This window comes from Protopterus annectens, chromosome 9.part0, assembly GCF_019279795.1.
Source record: "Protopterus annectens isolate FY-2018-M chromosome 9.part0, PAN1.0, whole genome shotgun sequence".
Lineage (NCBI taxonomy): Eukaryota > Metazoa > Chordata > Ceratodontiformes > Protopteridae > Protopterus > Protopterus annectens.
The window spans coordinates 684803180-684820813 of record NC_056743.1 but is presented as its reverse complement, the minus strand read 5'-3'; the positions used below and the strand labels follow the sequence as shown (position 1 = coordinate 684820813).

General features: G+C 41.7%; 1 protein-coding gene across 2 annotated transcripts in view; it reads right to left on the bottom strand.

The window, feature by feature from the left end:
- The window catches only part of CCHCR1 (coiled-coil alpha-helical rod protein 1), a 673784-nt gene that overhangs the window by 237541 nt on the left and 418609 nt on the right, over positions 1-17634 (bottom strand). For both annotated transcript variants that reach the window (XM_044083293.1, XM_044083292.1), the window contains exons 12-13: positions 499-623; positions 89-310 (exon numbers count right to left, since the gene is read on the bottom strand). In XM_044083293.1, coding sequence (XP_043939228.1) covers positions 89-310; positions 499-623 — 347 coding nt within the window. The remainder of the gene's footprint in view (positions 1-88; positions 311-498; positions 624-17634) is intronic.

Below are 17634 nucleotides of genomic sequence, written 5' to 3'. Positions count from 1 at the left end.
TCAAGCTGCCTTTAAAATAAAAGTATATAAATGCTGCATGACAGCTAGCTGGAGAATGATGCCTCCCCCACACTATGGTGGGCATTACCTTTTTCGTATTTCTCCTGGTGCTTGCTCAAATCCACCTTCAGATTCTCAATGGTCTCACTGGCCTCTTGCAGTTGCTCCTTCATCTCCTGCATCACTTCATTCTTTTGCTGCTCAGCTGCATTCACCTGCTGTGTCAGTTGCTGGGCAGCTAAAGTTTTTTCCTCCACAATGTCCTGAAGAACTTGGATAGTGGCCTGGTGATCCCTCAATTCAGCTTCAACTGTTAAAAGAAATATGGTACAGTGCTGTTAAAAACAAAGCAGCCTGAAAGGAAGTGTGGTGAAGTTGGATGCAAACACTCATCCATCCAGTTGAGTGTGTTTACAAGTTAAAACAGCCCCTTGCTAAATGAAACACCACCTTTATAAAGACATTCAAACAGCTAGTAAAAATAAAACTAAGACTTACACTTCTTCCTGGCTTCAGTGACTTTTTCCTCAATGATCTGTGAACTACGTTTTAACTCTGCAGACAGCCGGTCTCGTTCATCACTTAGCAGACGAAGCTCAGACTGTAACCCCTCATATGGCACTCTGCAGAACAATGAGAAACAAGCATTGCATCATACAAAACATACAAAAAAAGTCTCAAATGCCTGATGTGCATCTCTTCCTGCTCACTGCTATGACATACTCATCTTTACTATTCAAGCTCATTGCAAAAACACCTCAAATATATACACAACATAGTAAAGAGATGAACCTAAGCATCAAATGCCCATTGGGATAGCAAAGGATTCAGTGTCCAACAGCTTTTTTTTTCTTTCAGGGTGGGGAGGGAAGGCAGACAAAGTCTGATAACCACTTCTGATAGTAGCTACAGGACTTGAGCACTGAGACTTGCATTTTCCCTACAGACAGACAGGCACAGAGGAAACACTGTGCACTCTACTACCTTGCAAAGTTACAGAGAAAAAGTTCATGCTTCTCTTAAAGACAGCACACCACAGCCTCAATGTCTGTACTATTCTGTGAAATGCTTAGTAGTACTTACCACCAACTATTCCACAACAACACTGGTCCAGATGCAAGAAAAAATAAATTTCAAAGATGATACACTTAGTATTATCATAACAGCAAACTACATTTCACACTGCAATTATCTACTTTGTTAGGCTTTTTAAAATGCTTTCCCAGACCTTATAACTACCTACCACTTAGCAGGAAATTGCTGGCAGGGGATTTGTGGTTAGGCTATTAATCAATACGTAATGAGCAGGATTATTTACTTTTGACTGACCTTGCTGCTGTACATTTAAAACAAAAGAACAGTGTATTCAGTCATCAGATTGTAGTGATTTTGCATTAGAAAGTGCAGAAACTTCATTATTGCACATCCCATAATAATGAGCCTGAATAACTGAAAATGTGGAATAGTATATACCAAGTCCGAGATTTCTGTTTCACAGAACATTTCCTTTTCTCAGAGGTACTGCAATCTACTGTAGTGATTTTGCATTAGAAAGTGCAGAAACTTCATTATTGCACATCCCATAATAGTGAGCCTGAATAACTGAAAATGTGGAACACCATATACCAAGTCCGAGATTTCTGTTTCACAGAACATTTCCTTTTCTCCGAGGTACTGCAATCTTGGAGTTGAACTATATAAGTTTTTTTTTTTTTTTTGGGGGGGGGGGGGGGGCTTGCCTCCCTCCAAAAAACAACTTTAAAGGAGAACAGTGATTTTCAACGTTTACTTCTCTTCTATATTTTAAGCCGAGGTGGTGCAGTGGTAGCATTGTCGCCTCACAGAAAGAGGTTCTCCCGTTCGATTCTCGGCTGGAGCGCCTTCTGTGTGTAGTCTGCATGTCCTCCCCGCTGTCGAGTGGCGTTCGAAAGACATGCGTGAATGGGCGTGCCTTCATTGAAGATTGGCGTCAAGCTGGCACCTCGGCACCGTAAAAATCTACTGCCAATCATTAGCGAACTGGAGTTCTGCTGTGGCGACCCCTAACCGGGAAAAGCCAAAAGAAGAACAACTACTCTTCTATATTTTCAGAGTTTTTCTTTGCAATTCTGGGGCAAGCACCAACAAGTATAGGAATTACAACAGGAAGCGATACATTTAAATGTCAACAGCCAAGTTTTTAGAACCCATGCAGGTTGTATACATTCAGAGTTACTGAAAAACAAGATAACCGTTTAAACATCTCGGTGAAATTTCCATACATCTTTTAGTTGCATAGCATCTCACTTCCAGTTGTGACTGAGATGCCAAGATTAAAAAATAATTAATGTACTTATTTTTGTAAATATAGATAAAGGTACTATATTTTGAGGTTTTAGTGCTGCTTCCTCCCATTACATGATTTTCCGTAATCACACTCTTAAATGATGTCACAGAAACAATCCTTCTTTTATGCAATGCAATACAGCATTCTGGGCAGACAAGAAAGTAGCATAAATAGGACTGGATTCACACTCATGGAGTTTTGATAATACAGGTGCATGTTCAATTAAAACAAAGAATGCTGCCTGGAATAACTACTAGACAATATATCTTTAATGAGAAACAAAGCCTCCTACTTCCTCCTTTTGTGAAAAAATATGAGAGAGCATTCTGAATGTGTACAGTACTTAAAGGACACTGATGATTATTTTTTTTTATATCCATAACATCTTTGAAATGATGTCACAGTAAAAGCCTCCAGCTGTAATATGTAACAGATGCTGATCAGTGTAGTCTAAATAAGTACTTCCTACAAGCAAAAAGTCACTTTTATTAGTGCCAGATACAGAATGTCTTCACAGCTACCCAAGATTGTTCATAGGCAATTACCAGGCTAATGGCACAAGAGCCCTTACAAGCCTAGCTAATAATATGTAGGATGTGACAATATTATATCTTAATTTCCCATATATGGGATGGCGTAGTATCGAGGTAGTTGGTTTTGAGTGTTGGAGCCCGAAGTCATTTTACAGACTGGCTCTATCCATAAGGGACATGGGCAGTACCCCAGGAGTAAATTTACAGTTCCTCAATTATCCAAATTCTTTTTGAAGAGAGTGAGGGACAGGCTTTGTTTTATGAAAATGGGAAGCTTATTCCATAGATGAAGTAACCTCTGGGATACGAATCTGTCTCTCCAGCAAGTTTTTTTAGAGTCACAAATAAAGTTCAGGTCTATGGAACATGTAATCCTCATAAAATGTTTCTTGCAAATATTTAACATTTTCATCAAGGCTGGATTAGGGAATGCCTTGTAGTTCAGGCATAAGTCACCTCTTAGTAAACAATGTGAGATGGAGTAAAGAGACAAGGCCTTTAGTTGGTCTGCATAAGACATGTGTCTCACTCATTGTATTTTTTTAGTGAGAAACCTCTGGGGCCACTCCAGTTTGTGCAAGTGCCTGGTTAGGTAAATGCAAAAAGGAGCACTGTACTTGATTATGGGCCTGATGAAGGCCGAGTACAATGGCACTATGACTTCTTTTGACCTTGATGCCATGCCTTTACTTATAAGTTTAGGCACAGAGAAGGATTTGCTCACTGCCATAGTTACCTGGTCGTCAAAGTTTAGGTTGCTATCTGTGTTCTTAGGTCCCTCACAGTGGGTCTACATTTAAGGGTATGCTATTAATATTACAATTTGCAGGGATATCTGATTTACCAAAGGGTACAATTAAGCATTTTTTAGCATTTAGTCTCAGAGCATGGTTTTGGCACCAGTCGTTGTCACTTTTAGGCTTGTTTGTAGGATGTCAATATTTGGGGATTGGATGACTGCTACCAGCTTACAGTCAGAGGCCCCCCAACATTAGCCTTCACTTCAGAGAAGTATATACCAACCAGAAGGGGACCCAACAGTGAGCCCTATGGGACACCGCTAGTAACAAGTTTCTTATCGGAAGTGGATTCTCTAATCTGGACAACATGCATCCTGTCAGTGAGCTAGTTTGCTAGCCATCTGATGATGTATGGGTTTATGCCCAATGCACTAAGTTTATCTATGATCCTCATGTTGGGGATTATGTCAAAACCTTTTTACCCTCATTCATGGCCCTGGTGACTTTTTCAAATAAGTCTACCAGATTGAGCAAGCAAGACCTCCCTTGGACAAAGTCAAATGAGGTCTGGTCCTGTGTTTGGAGATTTTCTATGTCATTAATGATCAAGTATATGATAATTCTCTCCTGGGTCAGTTGATGGGCTCCCCTTGTGCAGAGGGATGACTACTGGAGTCCTCCATTTCTCTTAGACAAAGCCCATCTGGAGGTTGTAGTTAAAGGTTTCTAGTGGCCTTGATAGATCTTAATCTATTTAAGAAGCATCCTGGAATGTTGTTGGGACCCATGGATGCTGTGTTTTTGGCTTTAGTGAGCACAGTAAGGCCCCGTTCCCTCATAATGACCAGTAGCGGATAGTTGTGGGTATTTCTTTTGGTGTAGTAGGAGGTGATTGGGTGAGAAGTTTGAAGTGAACTTGTCAGTCATCAGGTTTGCTATAGTTTCAGGCTGGGTCTAAGTGTTTCCATTCATGATTAACTCAGTACATTGCTGAGTGTTTCCCCTGAGAATACAAACGTAATTAAAAAAAAGCCTTATGATTAACTTTCACCTGGGAGGCTATCTTTGCCTTGCAGTTTGCTTTGGCACATTTGACCAACTCTCTAATTTGTTTGTTTAGACTGATGAGCGTCTTTTTGTATCATTTTTGTCTGTTTCTTCTTGGCTTTTGGAGAGGATTTTTTTTTCCTTTTGTCAAATAGCCCATTTATGATAGGGGTCCACCAGGGTAGTTTATTTTTTTGCCCGTAATCATAGGTTTGACTCAGACAGGCTCTGCCTTCTTTATGCAGCAATGAATGTAGTTGCACAGTGCTTTTGTGTACAGCACAGAGTAGGGCCTTAGTGTCATCAAGGTTCACAAGGGTTTGGGAGTTTAATAAGCTATCATTTAGTTTGAGGTAATTGGCCTTAGCAAAGTTCTTAACAGGTTTGGAGTTTGATGGGGATTCTAGGTTAGTAATAATACTAAAAGAGATCATTTTGTAGTCAGATCTTACCAGGGAGGACTTAATGCACAGGAGGGAGCAGCATCCCTCCATATCTGTGAGTACCAGGTCTCAGATATTTGTATCTCTAGTTGGGGAGCTAACTAGTTGATCCAGGGTGTTTGTGTTGACAAAGTCCAAAAATCTCTTAGCAAGTGAATTATGAGTTGTACAAGTCTCCCACTTTATGGAAGAGTTGTTGACGTCACCCATAAGTATGGTGTTAGGCTGAATGCTAAGAGACTCCAGTAGATTTATGTAGGAGATGTGGTTTTCCAGCTTCATGTTAGGGAATTTGTAGCTAGGAAGGATATGAAAGGGGATCACACCTATGGTTCGCTGGGCATGGAGCAGCTCAAAGCAAGCATGTTGGACCAGTCTAGCAGTGTATTTGTCCTTTATGAACACTCGGACACCACTTCCCTTTATTTTAAACTGAAATGAGTGGGATTGAAATGTATGAAAGGCATATAACCATGTTTCTGTGACTGCACATACACCTGCATTCTCCAGGGTAGGGAGTGTTTCCAGGGAATGCGGTTTTTTATTTAAACTCCTAACATTGAGCAGTAACATCTTTAGATGGACCTGAGTGATTTTTATGTTGGAGGGTTTAACCACTTGGCACATCCTAAAAAGGCACTATGGGGATAGATAAAGGTTTTGCCAGTATCTGGAAACCAAGTGGTAATAAATGCAAACCCTCTCTGGCAAAATTGTCATGGTTTGTTGACATTGTCTCAAGAACAAAAAAACTCCAGGTGATAGAAACGATGATCAGATTTATAGTAGTTTATTCAAAAAACAATAAAATCACAAAACTCAGTCTAATGCCCTTCTTCAGAGTGTAAGACTTACACACTAAAGAACAGCATTAGCCTGAAAGCTTTGCAGTTTTATTGTTTTTTGAATAAACTACTATAGATCTGCTCAGCATTTCCAGCCGCTGGAGTTTTTTGTTCTTGATTTTGGTTTTCCTACTTCTCCAGTAGTGGCTTACCTCAGTGTTGGTTCTGTTTATTGCTGTTTTGTCGACCATGTCTCCCCAGGCTGACAAATACTGGATTCATTTGTTGTGACACCAGAAACTAAGCCAACTGTTGAAGTCCATCATTTTCTGCTGGTACTGTGGAATCATCATTGGTGAAGGTAGGATGTTACTCAAAGCTAGATTCATATCCACCTGGGACACGTATTCAGAGAGCTCTACCATGTCTCTCTTCGTATAGTTCAATGAAGTATGTCTTAGGTTGTTTATGCCCACATGGACTATAACCGTGTCATACTGGTACTTGTGGTTTAAAGACCTAAATGCATGTGTGATCTGCTGGATCCTGACTCCAGACAGACAGTTCACTGTGAGCTTCTCCTTGTTTAGCCTGGTAAAGTGGACATCAGTATGTCTCACAATTGAATCCCCAGTAACTAGAATGTTAGGTTCTGTGGTGTGTTGCCTTATGGGCTTGGAAGGGAGGCTATTATGATTTTCAGAGCTGTGTGTTGTGTGAGGTTCTGTCTTTTTTGAGTGTGTGCAGGCCCTCTGAAAGATGCTTTTACAGGGTATTGGAGGTCTGGGTTGATTACATGCGAGTATCTCCACATATGTGTACCTATGTGTTTGTTCCTTAGTGTTGCTAGTGAGTGTTTTGGGTGTGACACTGGCAACCTAGTTTGCATTTTTTGTGTGTGTATGTGACAGCTTTACCTCCAAAGACAATGTTTATCTGTATCTCTCACATACTGTGTTTATTTGTTCTAAAATTAAGTACTTGTCTGTGAACATAAGGCAATAACTACACTGCCCAGGAAGCCCATATCCAATAAGCCACAAACAGAGATGACAGGGAAGCGCCTATCCATTATACCAAATCTTTAGTAGATGAGAAGGAGTAGGGGTGAGTCACTTGAAGGTCTAAGTGAGAGTGTTTAGTAGTATACTATAGGATGACCTGCAGCGGTGCTGCCCCCTGCACAAACCAGCAGCTCTTCGAGCAGCAATGAACAGTGGAGAGCGGTTTCTATACAGAATTTTAAACTGGAGAGATTTGCATATATACAAGGCACTTCTTGAAAGGCCTGGTGTGTCAGACTTTTATAATAAAATCAGTCAACATGTCATTCACCAAAACTATTACTTTTTTTTTTTTTTCAATAATTTTTATTTTTATTTTTACATTAATAAATGTCACAAATAAAAACTATCTTACAATATGACCGTATATATATATGTATATATGTATATATATATATATATATATATATATATATATATATATATATATATATATATATATATATATATATATTTTATACATTGATGTCAAATACCACAGGATATAGGTTGTACAACATATCTATTTACACTATGTACATAGATGCATTCACTGTTAGTTCCACAGTTATATAGACAGTATACACATTCATAATATCCAAGTTATTATTTAATATCTGAACTTGTATGTGTTCTTTGGTTCCATTATGGTGTATTTCTAAGTTGCTGTGTGATGAATTATGCTAATATGATATTAAAGGTTTGTTCTCAAATCTCTCTGGATTTCATGTTTTTGTTTCTTTTATTTATTACTATTTTATGAGCTAAAAGGTGTTGTATAGCTACTTGTTTAAAACCCTCCCAAGAGATATTTATCGTATCTAGCCATTTAAAAGCTATATACAGTTTCATTAGTAGGAAAATTGTTAAAAGTGTATTTGCTTGTTTTCTTGGTATGTTGGGTGGGAGAATGTGTAATAGAGTGAATTCCCAAGTTAATGTTGATGTTTGATAACCTGTTTTTTGTAATTGTGCCTTGAGAGAGTTCCAGAGTTTATAGACACATTTACAGCTCCAAAATACATGGATTAAGTCAGCTATCTGGTCCTTACAGTGTGGGCAGAAAGGTGATTTTGATGTATTAAATTTGTGTAGGATTGCAGGTGTAAAATAAGCATTATTATTGATCATGAGCTGAGTGTATGCTAACTTTTTGAGGGGTATAATCTTCAGTGTTAGATTGATTGCCTGGCTTATTTGCTGATCATCTATGGATGGTTTAATTTTTCTCCAGTAGTTAGAGAAGAGGAGGTCTTTCTGGTATTTGATTTAATTTATCATTTTATATGAATTAATAATAGTTTTCTTTGTTATGATAATAGTTTTCTAAAACCTGCTACAAGTTTCTATGTCACTATTGGTCATAGTAACATTTTGGAGGTAACTGGAACACAGTTCTTTGATTTGTCTTAGGATTATTATGTGTGATTTAGGGAAGTTTAAGTTGGTCCTCATTTCTTGTATTGAACAGTTAAGGTAGGGATAAATATCTTGGATTGTTTTATCTTTCAGTCGGGAAAAGGGACCAAGTCCAGCATCTTATTGCTTATTTTTAAATTTGGGTTTTTATAAAGGGGTTGCAGTATTGTCATGGCATGTCTAAGGTTCAAGAATTGAAAGTGCTTTTACGCTAAGTTGATAGAATGTTTTAAGGGCTCTATAATGTTATAAGTTTGTATTTCTTTCTGCTTCAGGAATGGAAGTGCTTTGGGATTGAAACCTAGAGCTTTAATATATCTATAATAGATTGTCACCCAAAGAGGAGACCAATTTTCCATTGACAGGTTATGTTCAGCTATTCTTAATATTCTGTTAGTGTTAATGATCGAGTAGTACATTTTAAAATCTGGTAGACTTAGTCCTCCTTTGCTTTTTGGGGGTGTTAATTTTGGATAGGAGATTCTGTTTTTTTTTTTTTGGGTTCCCATATAAATTTTGCTAGGAAGGTAGGAATTTGAAGAATTTATTATGTACTGTTGCCTGTGATGTCATGAATATATACATTAGTCTAGGTAAAATGTTCGTTTTGAATTTTGATACTTTGGCCAAGAATGGTAGTTTTAGGTTGTTCCATCTTTTACAGTCTTGCATTATATTTTGCCATTTAAGGTTTACACTGTGTTGGTAGAAGTCTTTGTTATTCTGGAAAAAGGTGATTCCCAGATATTTAGTATCTTATTTTATTTTTACTGTGTTTAACAATGGTATTAGTGAGATGAGTTTGGGTATTTTTAGGAGGAAAATATTAGTTTTATTGAGGTTTAGTTTGTAGTTAGACATAGTCGAGAAATGCTCAATTGCAGCTATTATTTTGTTTATATCTGAATTTGGTGTAGTGCAGTATATGTTCAGATCATCCGCAAATGCAGTGAGGTATATTTTGAAGTTGTGTATTGATGGAGGATTGTGGTATGTATTTTGTTTAATGTATAGAAAGAGTGGTTCATAGATTATTACTAAGATAACTGCCCTTGTGAGTCATTTTAAGGTTAGCCAATTATCCCTTGTGAGACTCAAACTCTGCACCTTGTGTTTGTAAGGCAAACACCTTAACCATTAGGCCACCCTCCCAACCCTTGGTTTTACGTATAGGTTACACAGGAAGGGTGATAATGGGCATCCTTGTCTTGTTCCATTTTTTTTAGCATCCTATTTGACCAAGTTTTATTTATATATAGAGATGTGTATGGGTTGCTATAGAGAGTTTGGATGATCTGAATGAAGTTACTGGGTATATTAAAGTAGGGTAGTGTTTGGAGTTAAGAATTCTAGATTAACCCTATCAAATGCCTTGTGGGCATCCACTACCATTGTGTAGATGTTGATATTGTATCGGTTAGCATAGGATATTAGTGCATCTAATGTTAATATATTGTCACTAGTCTATGTGGTGTAAAACCGGATTGTTCTGGGGAAATTATTTTCTCTATCAGATTTTTCATTCTGTTTGCAAGTATAGAGGTAAATATTTTAGTATCTATAATTAAGAGGGAGATGGGTCTGTAGCTGTCGGGGTTTTTAGGGTCTGTGTGCTCTTTTAATATAAAGATGGTTTTAGAGGCATTAAAGTGGATATCATTTATTTTATAGTTTATTATGTAATTCAGTGTATAGTATAGTAGTATGGCTATCAAGGGGGAAAATGCTTTGTAAAATTCTGATGCAAGTCCATCCGGACCAGGAGCCTTATGCACTTTTAAGTGTTTGATTGTTGTAATAATTTCACTGATGGATATCGGTTCAGTTATTTTTTTTGTTGGTCTAAACTGAGTTTTAGGAATTTCAGTTTTTGAAGGAAAAGAGTTCTATCTTCCTTTGAGGTTTGTAGTATTTGTGCTCCATATATTTGAGAGTATATTTGTTCAAATGTTTTAATAATGTCTTAATTTTGTGTGTAGTTTTTGTCTCTGTAGTTTATTTCTGATATATTGGAGGCATTTTTGTGTTGGGAGATAATTCTGGCCAGAGCTCTAGATGGTATTTGAGCTTCTTCTGCGTAATTGGTTAACATTCTGGCTTCATAAAAAGATAGGGGGCAGGATTCACGAAGGCTTGCACGGAGTGTAAGAGACGTGTAAGACTCCATGCAAGCCTCGCGATCCAGGAACAGCCCGAAACTCCATGTAAGAGACCAGCTAAAACGTCTCTTACACGGACTGGGCGTGGATATGCTAAATACCTCACTTGCAGCCGAAAGGCATGCAAATGAGGTAGAGTAGCGATCCACGAAGCAAAAAGCAGCCCGTGTAAGAGCCGTTTTAGCTGCAGAAATGTACTCAGTTGACAACTGAGTACGTTTCTGCAAAAATCACAATTGAGCCATGTCAGCTCCAAATAAAGGGTGCATATGTGTCATGCAGCATGCCAATGGCCAAATATATGGCCATTGGCAAGGTACCCCGATGCAAATATGAAAAATAATTATTATTTTTTTTCGGCGATCGCCGATGTTTAAACGCAGCGCAGCCCCGCGCAAACAGGTTGCGCTGTATAAAACATAAAAATGAAGGTTATAAACCCACAAATGTGGGTTTTATGCAATACATGGATTTACAATACAGGGACCAGCAGACCAAAAACAACATGGCCACCATTTAGTGGTTGCTAAGGGGGGAAGCTGAGTCTAAGAGATATAACTAAGCATTAGTAGGCAATCTGATGTAAATGAGTGTTAGGATACTGAATTCCACTGTCACATAGCAAATGAGCACATTCTGAGTAGTGTAAGAGATACATAAGGGGGAGGAATAGAGTAGGAGATAGGTGACATCACAGGGGGGAATGGTAGAAAGAAATGCAGTTCATTGGAGGTCAGTGTTACATGACAGATGTCAGACACATATCATGGAAAGAGGAGTGCCACAAGATAAGCATGGGAAAGTCAAGAAATGGAAGGTGTACACTGTTGCTTACACCAAAGTTTCTTGCTGGGTGTGCATGCGTACGTGTGCGCGCCATGAGGTGCGGGTAGGGCAGTGTGCGTGCGTGTAAGGCAGACTGAGCATATGGGAGCGTGTTGGCAGACTTCTAAGACTGTTTGCGTTGGTGTGCGCGCGTTTTAACCCGAATAAGCAGATTCTGAACCCTGTAAGTATGTGTGTGTGCGTGTAAGCCACTGTGAGCGTGTTTCTGCTGGTATGCACGTTGCTCCCCCCTGAGGAAACAGAAAGGAAAAAGGAAGCAACAGAATTAGTAGGAAGCTAACAGGGAATACTGCTGGAGCTAGCAGGTGAAGACAATTAGAAGCAGGCAATTACACAGGCAGAATAGTAGCTCAGCCAAGCACTTAAAACTCTGCAAACAGCAGTGCAAGATGTTTCTCTCAAGAGACAATGCAAGACAGGAGTAAGCTATTAGAAGTGAAAACTGAAAAAGCTGAACTCAGAGCAGAAATGCTAGGGGCTGCCATAGCTGTCATAAGGAGACATAGGCGACTTGCTGAGGGTGGTGACAATGCAGATGGTGCCAGACTACCCACAGTGAGGAGACGGAGAAGAGTGTACAGGCCCAGGGTCACCTACCACGGGTTACATGAGCTGGAGATAGTAGAGCGCTATAGAGTGGACGCAGCAAATTGTCGAGCTGTGCAGGCCACGCCTCACACACAGAACCAACAGAGGGGAACCCATCCCAGTGGAAACCAAGGTATGTGTTGGCCTAAGAATACTAGCAACAGGTAACTTCCAGAGACCAACTGGTGATATGATGGGGATATCACAGGCATCAGCCTCCAGGGTACTGCACCAGTTCCTAGATGCCATGTCAGCACATGTCAGTGATCATGTATATTTCCCCAATGCCCGTGAGGTATTGGCCAGCAATATGCGTCTCTTCCAGCAAATAGCGGAATACCCTGAGGTAGTGGGTGCAATAGACTGCACGCACATACGAATCAAAGCACCAGCTGGTGAGCAGGGTAGGGCCTACATTAACTGCAAGGGCTTCTCCTCCATCAACTGCCAGGTCGTGTGTGATGCCCAGGGCATAATAATGAATGTGTGTGCTGGCTGCCCTGGGAGCTACCATGATTCCCATATCTGGCATTTGATGCAGCTGTACCAGACATTTGCCAATGGGGACATCCCACACGGACACCTAGTGGGGGATGCAGGTTATGCACTGGAGCCGTGGCTGATGACACCCATCAGAAACGCACACACACCTGAACAGGAACGCCATAATGAGGCACACGCACAAACACGTAATGTAATAGACCGTGTGTTTGGGCTGCTCAAATCACGGTTCCGGTGTCTGGACACATCTGGTGGAGCCTTGCAGTACTCACCAACTACATGTACCCAAATTGTCATGGTATGTGCTATGCTACATAATATGATCTTGCGAAAACAGCTGCAGCAGGACCAGCATAGGGCCGGGCCAAACAGCCCCCCACCATTGCCAAGGCCATCACAGGCTGAGTGTGACTCGGAGGAGGAACAACTTGAGCCTGTCCCAGTAGGCAGAAGGAGGCGTGCCCAGTATGCCCTGGCCTTGGCAAAGAGGCAAAGCATAGCACATACACTGGCTCAGTAGGAACCCTGGGAATGATACCCCTCTCTGACTCACTCATATAATAGCATGGATGCCTAAAATGACATAACCTGCTCTCAAACATGTACAGGGAGTGTAATATGTGCATCCGACAGAGGCAGCCCTGCAGCACCACCTGAGGCATGAATGCCATGTGTTAAGTAATGTAACACCATGTAGTATATGCACACTTGAGGACCCTAACATCCTACCCTCACCAAGCATGATGCCACAATATGACGATGGGATGATCAATTACAATAATTGGCTGAAGTATTGCAGTTAGTCAAAGGGGATCCAATGTGTGCCAGCCTGGGATGACATGCTGAGCATGACATGATGCTCCACCTGCTAGGGGTGGCATGCACCTATCAGTCCAGGCCGCATGGATACTGGCAAAGGCTGTCGTTACCCACAGCGTGCCCTGAATAGGTAAGGCTCAAAACACAAACCCACCTCCAGAGGTATCACAAGGGATAAGAACCTAGATGTAATGCTACCCAATGCCAGAAGTCTAAACAGCAAGATGAGTGCAGTGTAAACCCACCCAGTATGGAGAATGTTGATATCTGTCCTGTAACAGAAAACTGGGTCAAGGCTCACAACAGCACCCTAACACTACCAGGTTACACTTCATACTGTGCTGTACAGCCTCAAAACATGGAACAAGCTACAAAAGGAGGGTGACTAGCAATAATTGTCAAGGATAACCACACCCCCATGTTGGTACCACAACAAGAAGCAGCATGGACTAGCCATGGTCAAGTAACAGTGGCTAAAACTGCTTCCCAGTTTATAGCCTGCTACAGACTACTGTCCTAACACCAGGAACTGCACCTGGCCTATGTTGGAATACATGAATATATCAAGCCCCCAAACCACATTATATTGGGTGACTGAAAATACCCAGACATAGACTGGGAGCATTATACTAGCTCCAACACTGTAGGAGAAAAGTTCCTAGAATCCATAAACCAAAATGCCCAGGAACAACGTACCACTCCCACAAGAGGGGTAAGCATACTGGATGTGATAATCAGCAACATGGGTACTGGATGGCAAGATGAGAAGTGTATCCCTCACTGGTAAGACCAGACCATAGAGTAATCACACTGGATATACACATCCTGACCACAGTCCCTGGCCAGAAAACCACAGTGAAAAACATGTGTAAAGCAAAAGTTGCACTCCTCCAAACTGATGTGGAATCCATTAAAGACCCTGTGCAGGTGCAAAATATGGGCCACACTTCAGAACCTGTTATACAGGTATTCCATGAACACAGACAGGAATGCTTGGATTATGCAATCACAAATAACAACAAGACACAATGCCATACACGCAGGCATCTGGCATGCTGGACTCCAGTCATTACCAAACCATGCAAGAGAATGAGGAAGCTACTACATGATAGAGCAAACATAAAAAGGGAAGTAATCACTGATCAGTAGTATGGCAATAAAATATGTCCACACATACAATCCACTAAGGCCAGCTACAACAAGTTGAATCTGTGAATCCTGAGGCAATGTTACACCTGCCCCAAGTACACAGACAACCCTCAACTCCCCCCAAGAAATACAAATATATGTGAGAGATGCAACCATTTATCCAAACCGGATGCTGAGCTCCCTCAACTCAGTACTGTCAAAACTAGTCGAGAGGAGAAGGTAACCACACACACCACAAACCCAGTCCCACATAGACCTATCACAACTGCAAACCAAAGACATAAACACAGAAAAACATTCCCGGAGGCCCTAATTACAAACACAACACACCAACAGAGGCCTCTAAAACAGACCCCCAAGCAACCACAACCTCCAAACATAGCACATGCAACACATAGTACACAAAGCTGGTGTGCCAAACAGTCACAGGCCAGAAGGAGAAACAACATGCCTGATACAGTTGTAATAGGTGACTCCATAGTCAGACACACTGCTGTCCCGCTCACCAGACTGAACAAGGGAAAGGGTACAGTAAGCTGCCTGTAGGCTGCTACAATACGCCACATAACACAAGTACGCAGGTCACCCGAAAGCAAGTAGAAATATGATGCAGTCATTGTCCATGCTGGCGTGAATGACCTGAGATGTACCTCCCTGGACTACATGAAAAGAGACATAGATGAGCTCTCTGAGTATGTACTCCAGGCTGGTATGACACTGACCGTTTGCAGCATCCTACACTCACCAAGAATGATGCCACAGTACAAACACAGAATGATCAGCTTTAACAAGTGGCACAATTACTGCTGTCATTCCAAGAGGATCTAATGTCTGTCTGCTTGGGATGTCATGCTTGACAAGCCATGCTGCTGTTCCAGGGATGGCTTGCACCTGTTACCCCTGGGCATCTGGATATTGGATAAGGCTTTTGCCACCTCCATAGAGCCTTACGTAGGCAAGGCTGAAAAGACTAACCCACCACCCTAGAAAACATAAGTGGTAAGAAACATAAGGGTAATGCTGACCAATGCCAGATGTGTAAGCCGCAATATGCATGCCCTGCCCAGTATGGAGAACATCAATGTCTGTGCAGTGACAGAAACCTGCTGCAAGCCTCCTGACAGCACACCAGCACTACCAGGTTATACCTCATATCATGCATTATGGCCCCAAAACCTGGACCAAAACATAAAAGGAGGGGGAGTATCCACATTCAGCACAGACACCCATACGTCCAGGTAACTGACAATGCACGAAGCATCGGAGACCACCCATGTGCACCTAACCGTAGGCAAAACTGCTGTAAAGTCTGTAGCATGCTACAGACCACACTCTCACACACAGGAACCCCACCCAGCCGTCCTGAAGACATTGGACAGTATGAATGTCCCACCAAATACCAAACAAGGTACTCACAAATTACTACAAAGGTGGTAAACCATTATGTATGGAAGGAGTAATCAGGGACCTAGGGACACAAGTGGACAGTAACCTGTTATGTGACACTCACATTGCCAATCTGGCTAGGAAGACAGTCTATATTGGACACCGTATCATGAAAGGATTCACATCTACGTCAACAGAGGTCATTGTGCCCCTGTACTGTTCTCTTATCAGACCCATAAGCTAGTACAGTGCCTCATTTGGGATGTACCTTACCTGACACCTGCAGCAGTTAGAAAGACCTTAAAGGTACCTCACCAAGAGGATAAAGGGTCTCAAATATATGTCAAATGCTGCCTGGCTGTAGACACCCCAGCTGAATGCAGTCACATACTGCCTACACAGAGGCGTTGTATGCCTGTTGTACAAGGCCATGTCCAACACAGGAGTAATGGACATGCTCCACCCCAGAAAACCCAAAGCCATCGGAGCTGTGAGAGTGAGAGATGTCATCCTCAACACATAATGAAATAGGATGTGCTGGCGGGGCAGATACATAACCCAGAAGCTCCCTACACCCTGGAACAGAATCCCACTCCATGTTAGGCAGAGCCCCTCACTGACACTCTTCAACAGGAATCTTGCCAAGTGGATGGATGATCGTAGATGTACACTGGGGGTCTTCACTGTGTCACGTTCAGACAGAGGCACAGTAAAGTAAATCATAAATGGCCATAATATTCACATAGCAAGGGGTGGCGAAAGCCGCACACACTCTGGCTAGGCTTATAAATGCCCTAGGGTGGATAGCCTAGTATGAACCTATGAAGATACAAATTGTACAGGACACTAAGGATAATCACAAGGCTGTCTCAACTGATGGTAGGAACCTTGTTGGGAATTCACGGATATGCTCTGAATCACTCAAATATTACAAACAACATACCAAACATACACACACACATATTGCCAACATACAACCTGACAGGTGCAGTGCAACCCCCCCCCCCCAATGCAAAATATCTATCCCAGCAGACTGCTGGCCCCCTGACATTGCAGATGCTGAGGTAACAGCCAGCATCTACAAAGCAAAACACACAGCAGCAATGGTATGAGATGGTGTCCTGGGCTGAGTCCAACATGGACTCCAAGAAGAATGGAATGCCAAATCACACTACTGCTCAATGTCAGCCTTACCACAGGATATGTACCCAAAGAGCAGTGTACAACAACAGTGATCCTTCCCAACAAAGGTGTTGCCCGAATGGATACTGCAAACTACCACCCCAGAATTCTAACTTGCTTGGTCTGCACAGCTATGGAAAGGATCAGCATGTACCGCAGACATAAAGATATTGGGGACCTACTGACACCGGACCCTACCTAGTGTGGCTTTCTTAAGTGCAGATGCTGCCCCTTAAACATGTTTGACTCATTTGAAACAGTCATTAAGGTCATTGATGAGGGCAATGTGGTCCACACAGCGTAGCTGGACCTTGCAAAGGCTTCCATACAATACCCCACGTGTTCATTATAGATAGGCTCACCAGCTTAAATATAAACCCCTATGTCAGTAGAGGGGTTGCAAACCAGACCAAGGACAGAACTGACATGGTCAGACATACTGCAGCCATGTCAGACTACAAACCAGATATAACTGGCATCCCACAAGGCTTGGTCCTGGGACCTCCCTCGTTTGGTATATATGTCCCATAGGTACAGGCCAACATGGAAGGACTGTGTCTGAACATGTTTGCAGAGGACTACAAACTGGCCACCATATCTGACCCTCCAGCTGACACAAGCATCCCACAAAAGGGCCACATAGAAACAGACAACTGGTGCCATAGCCA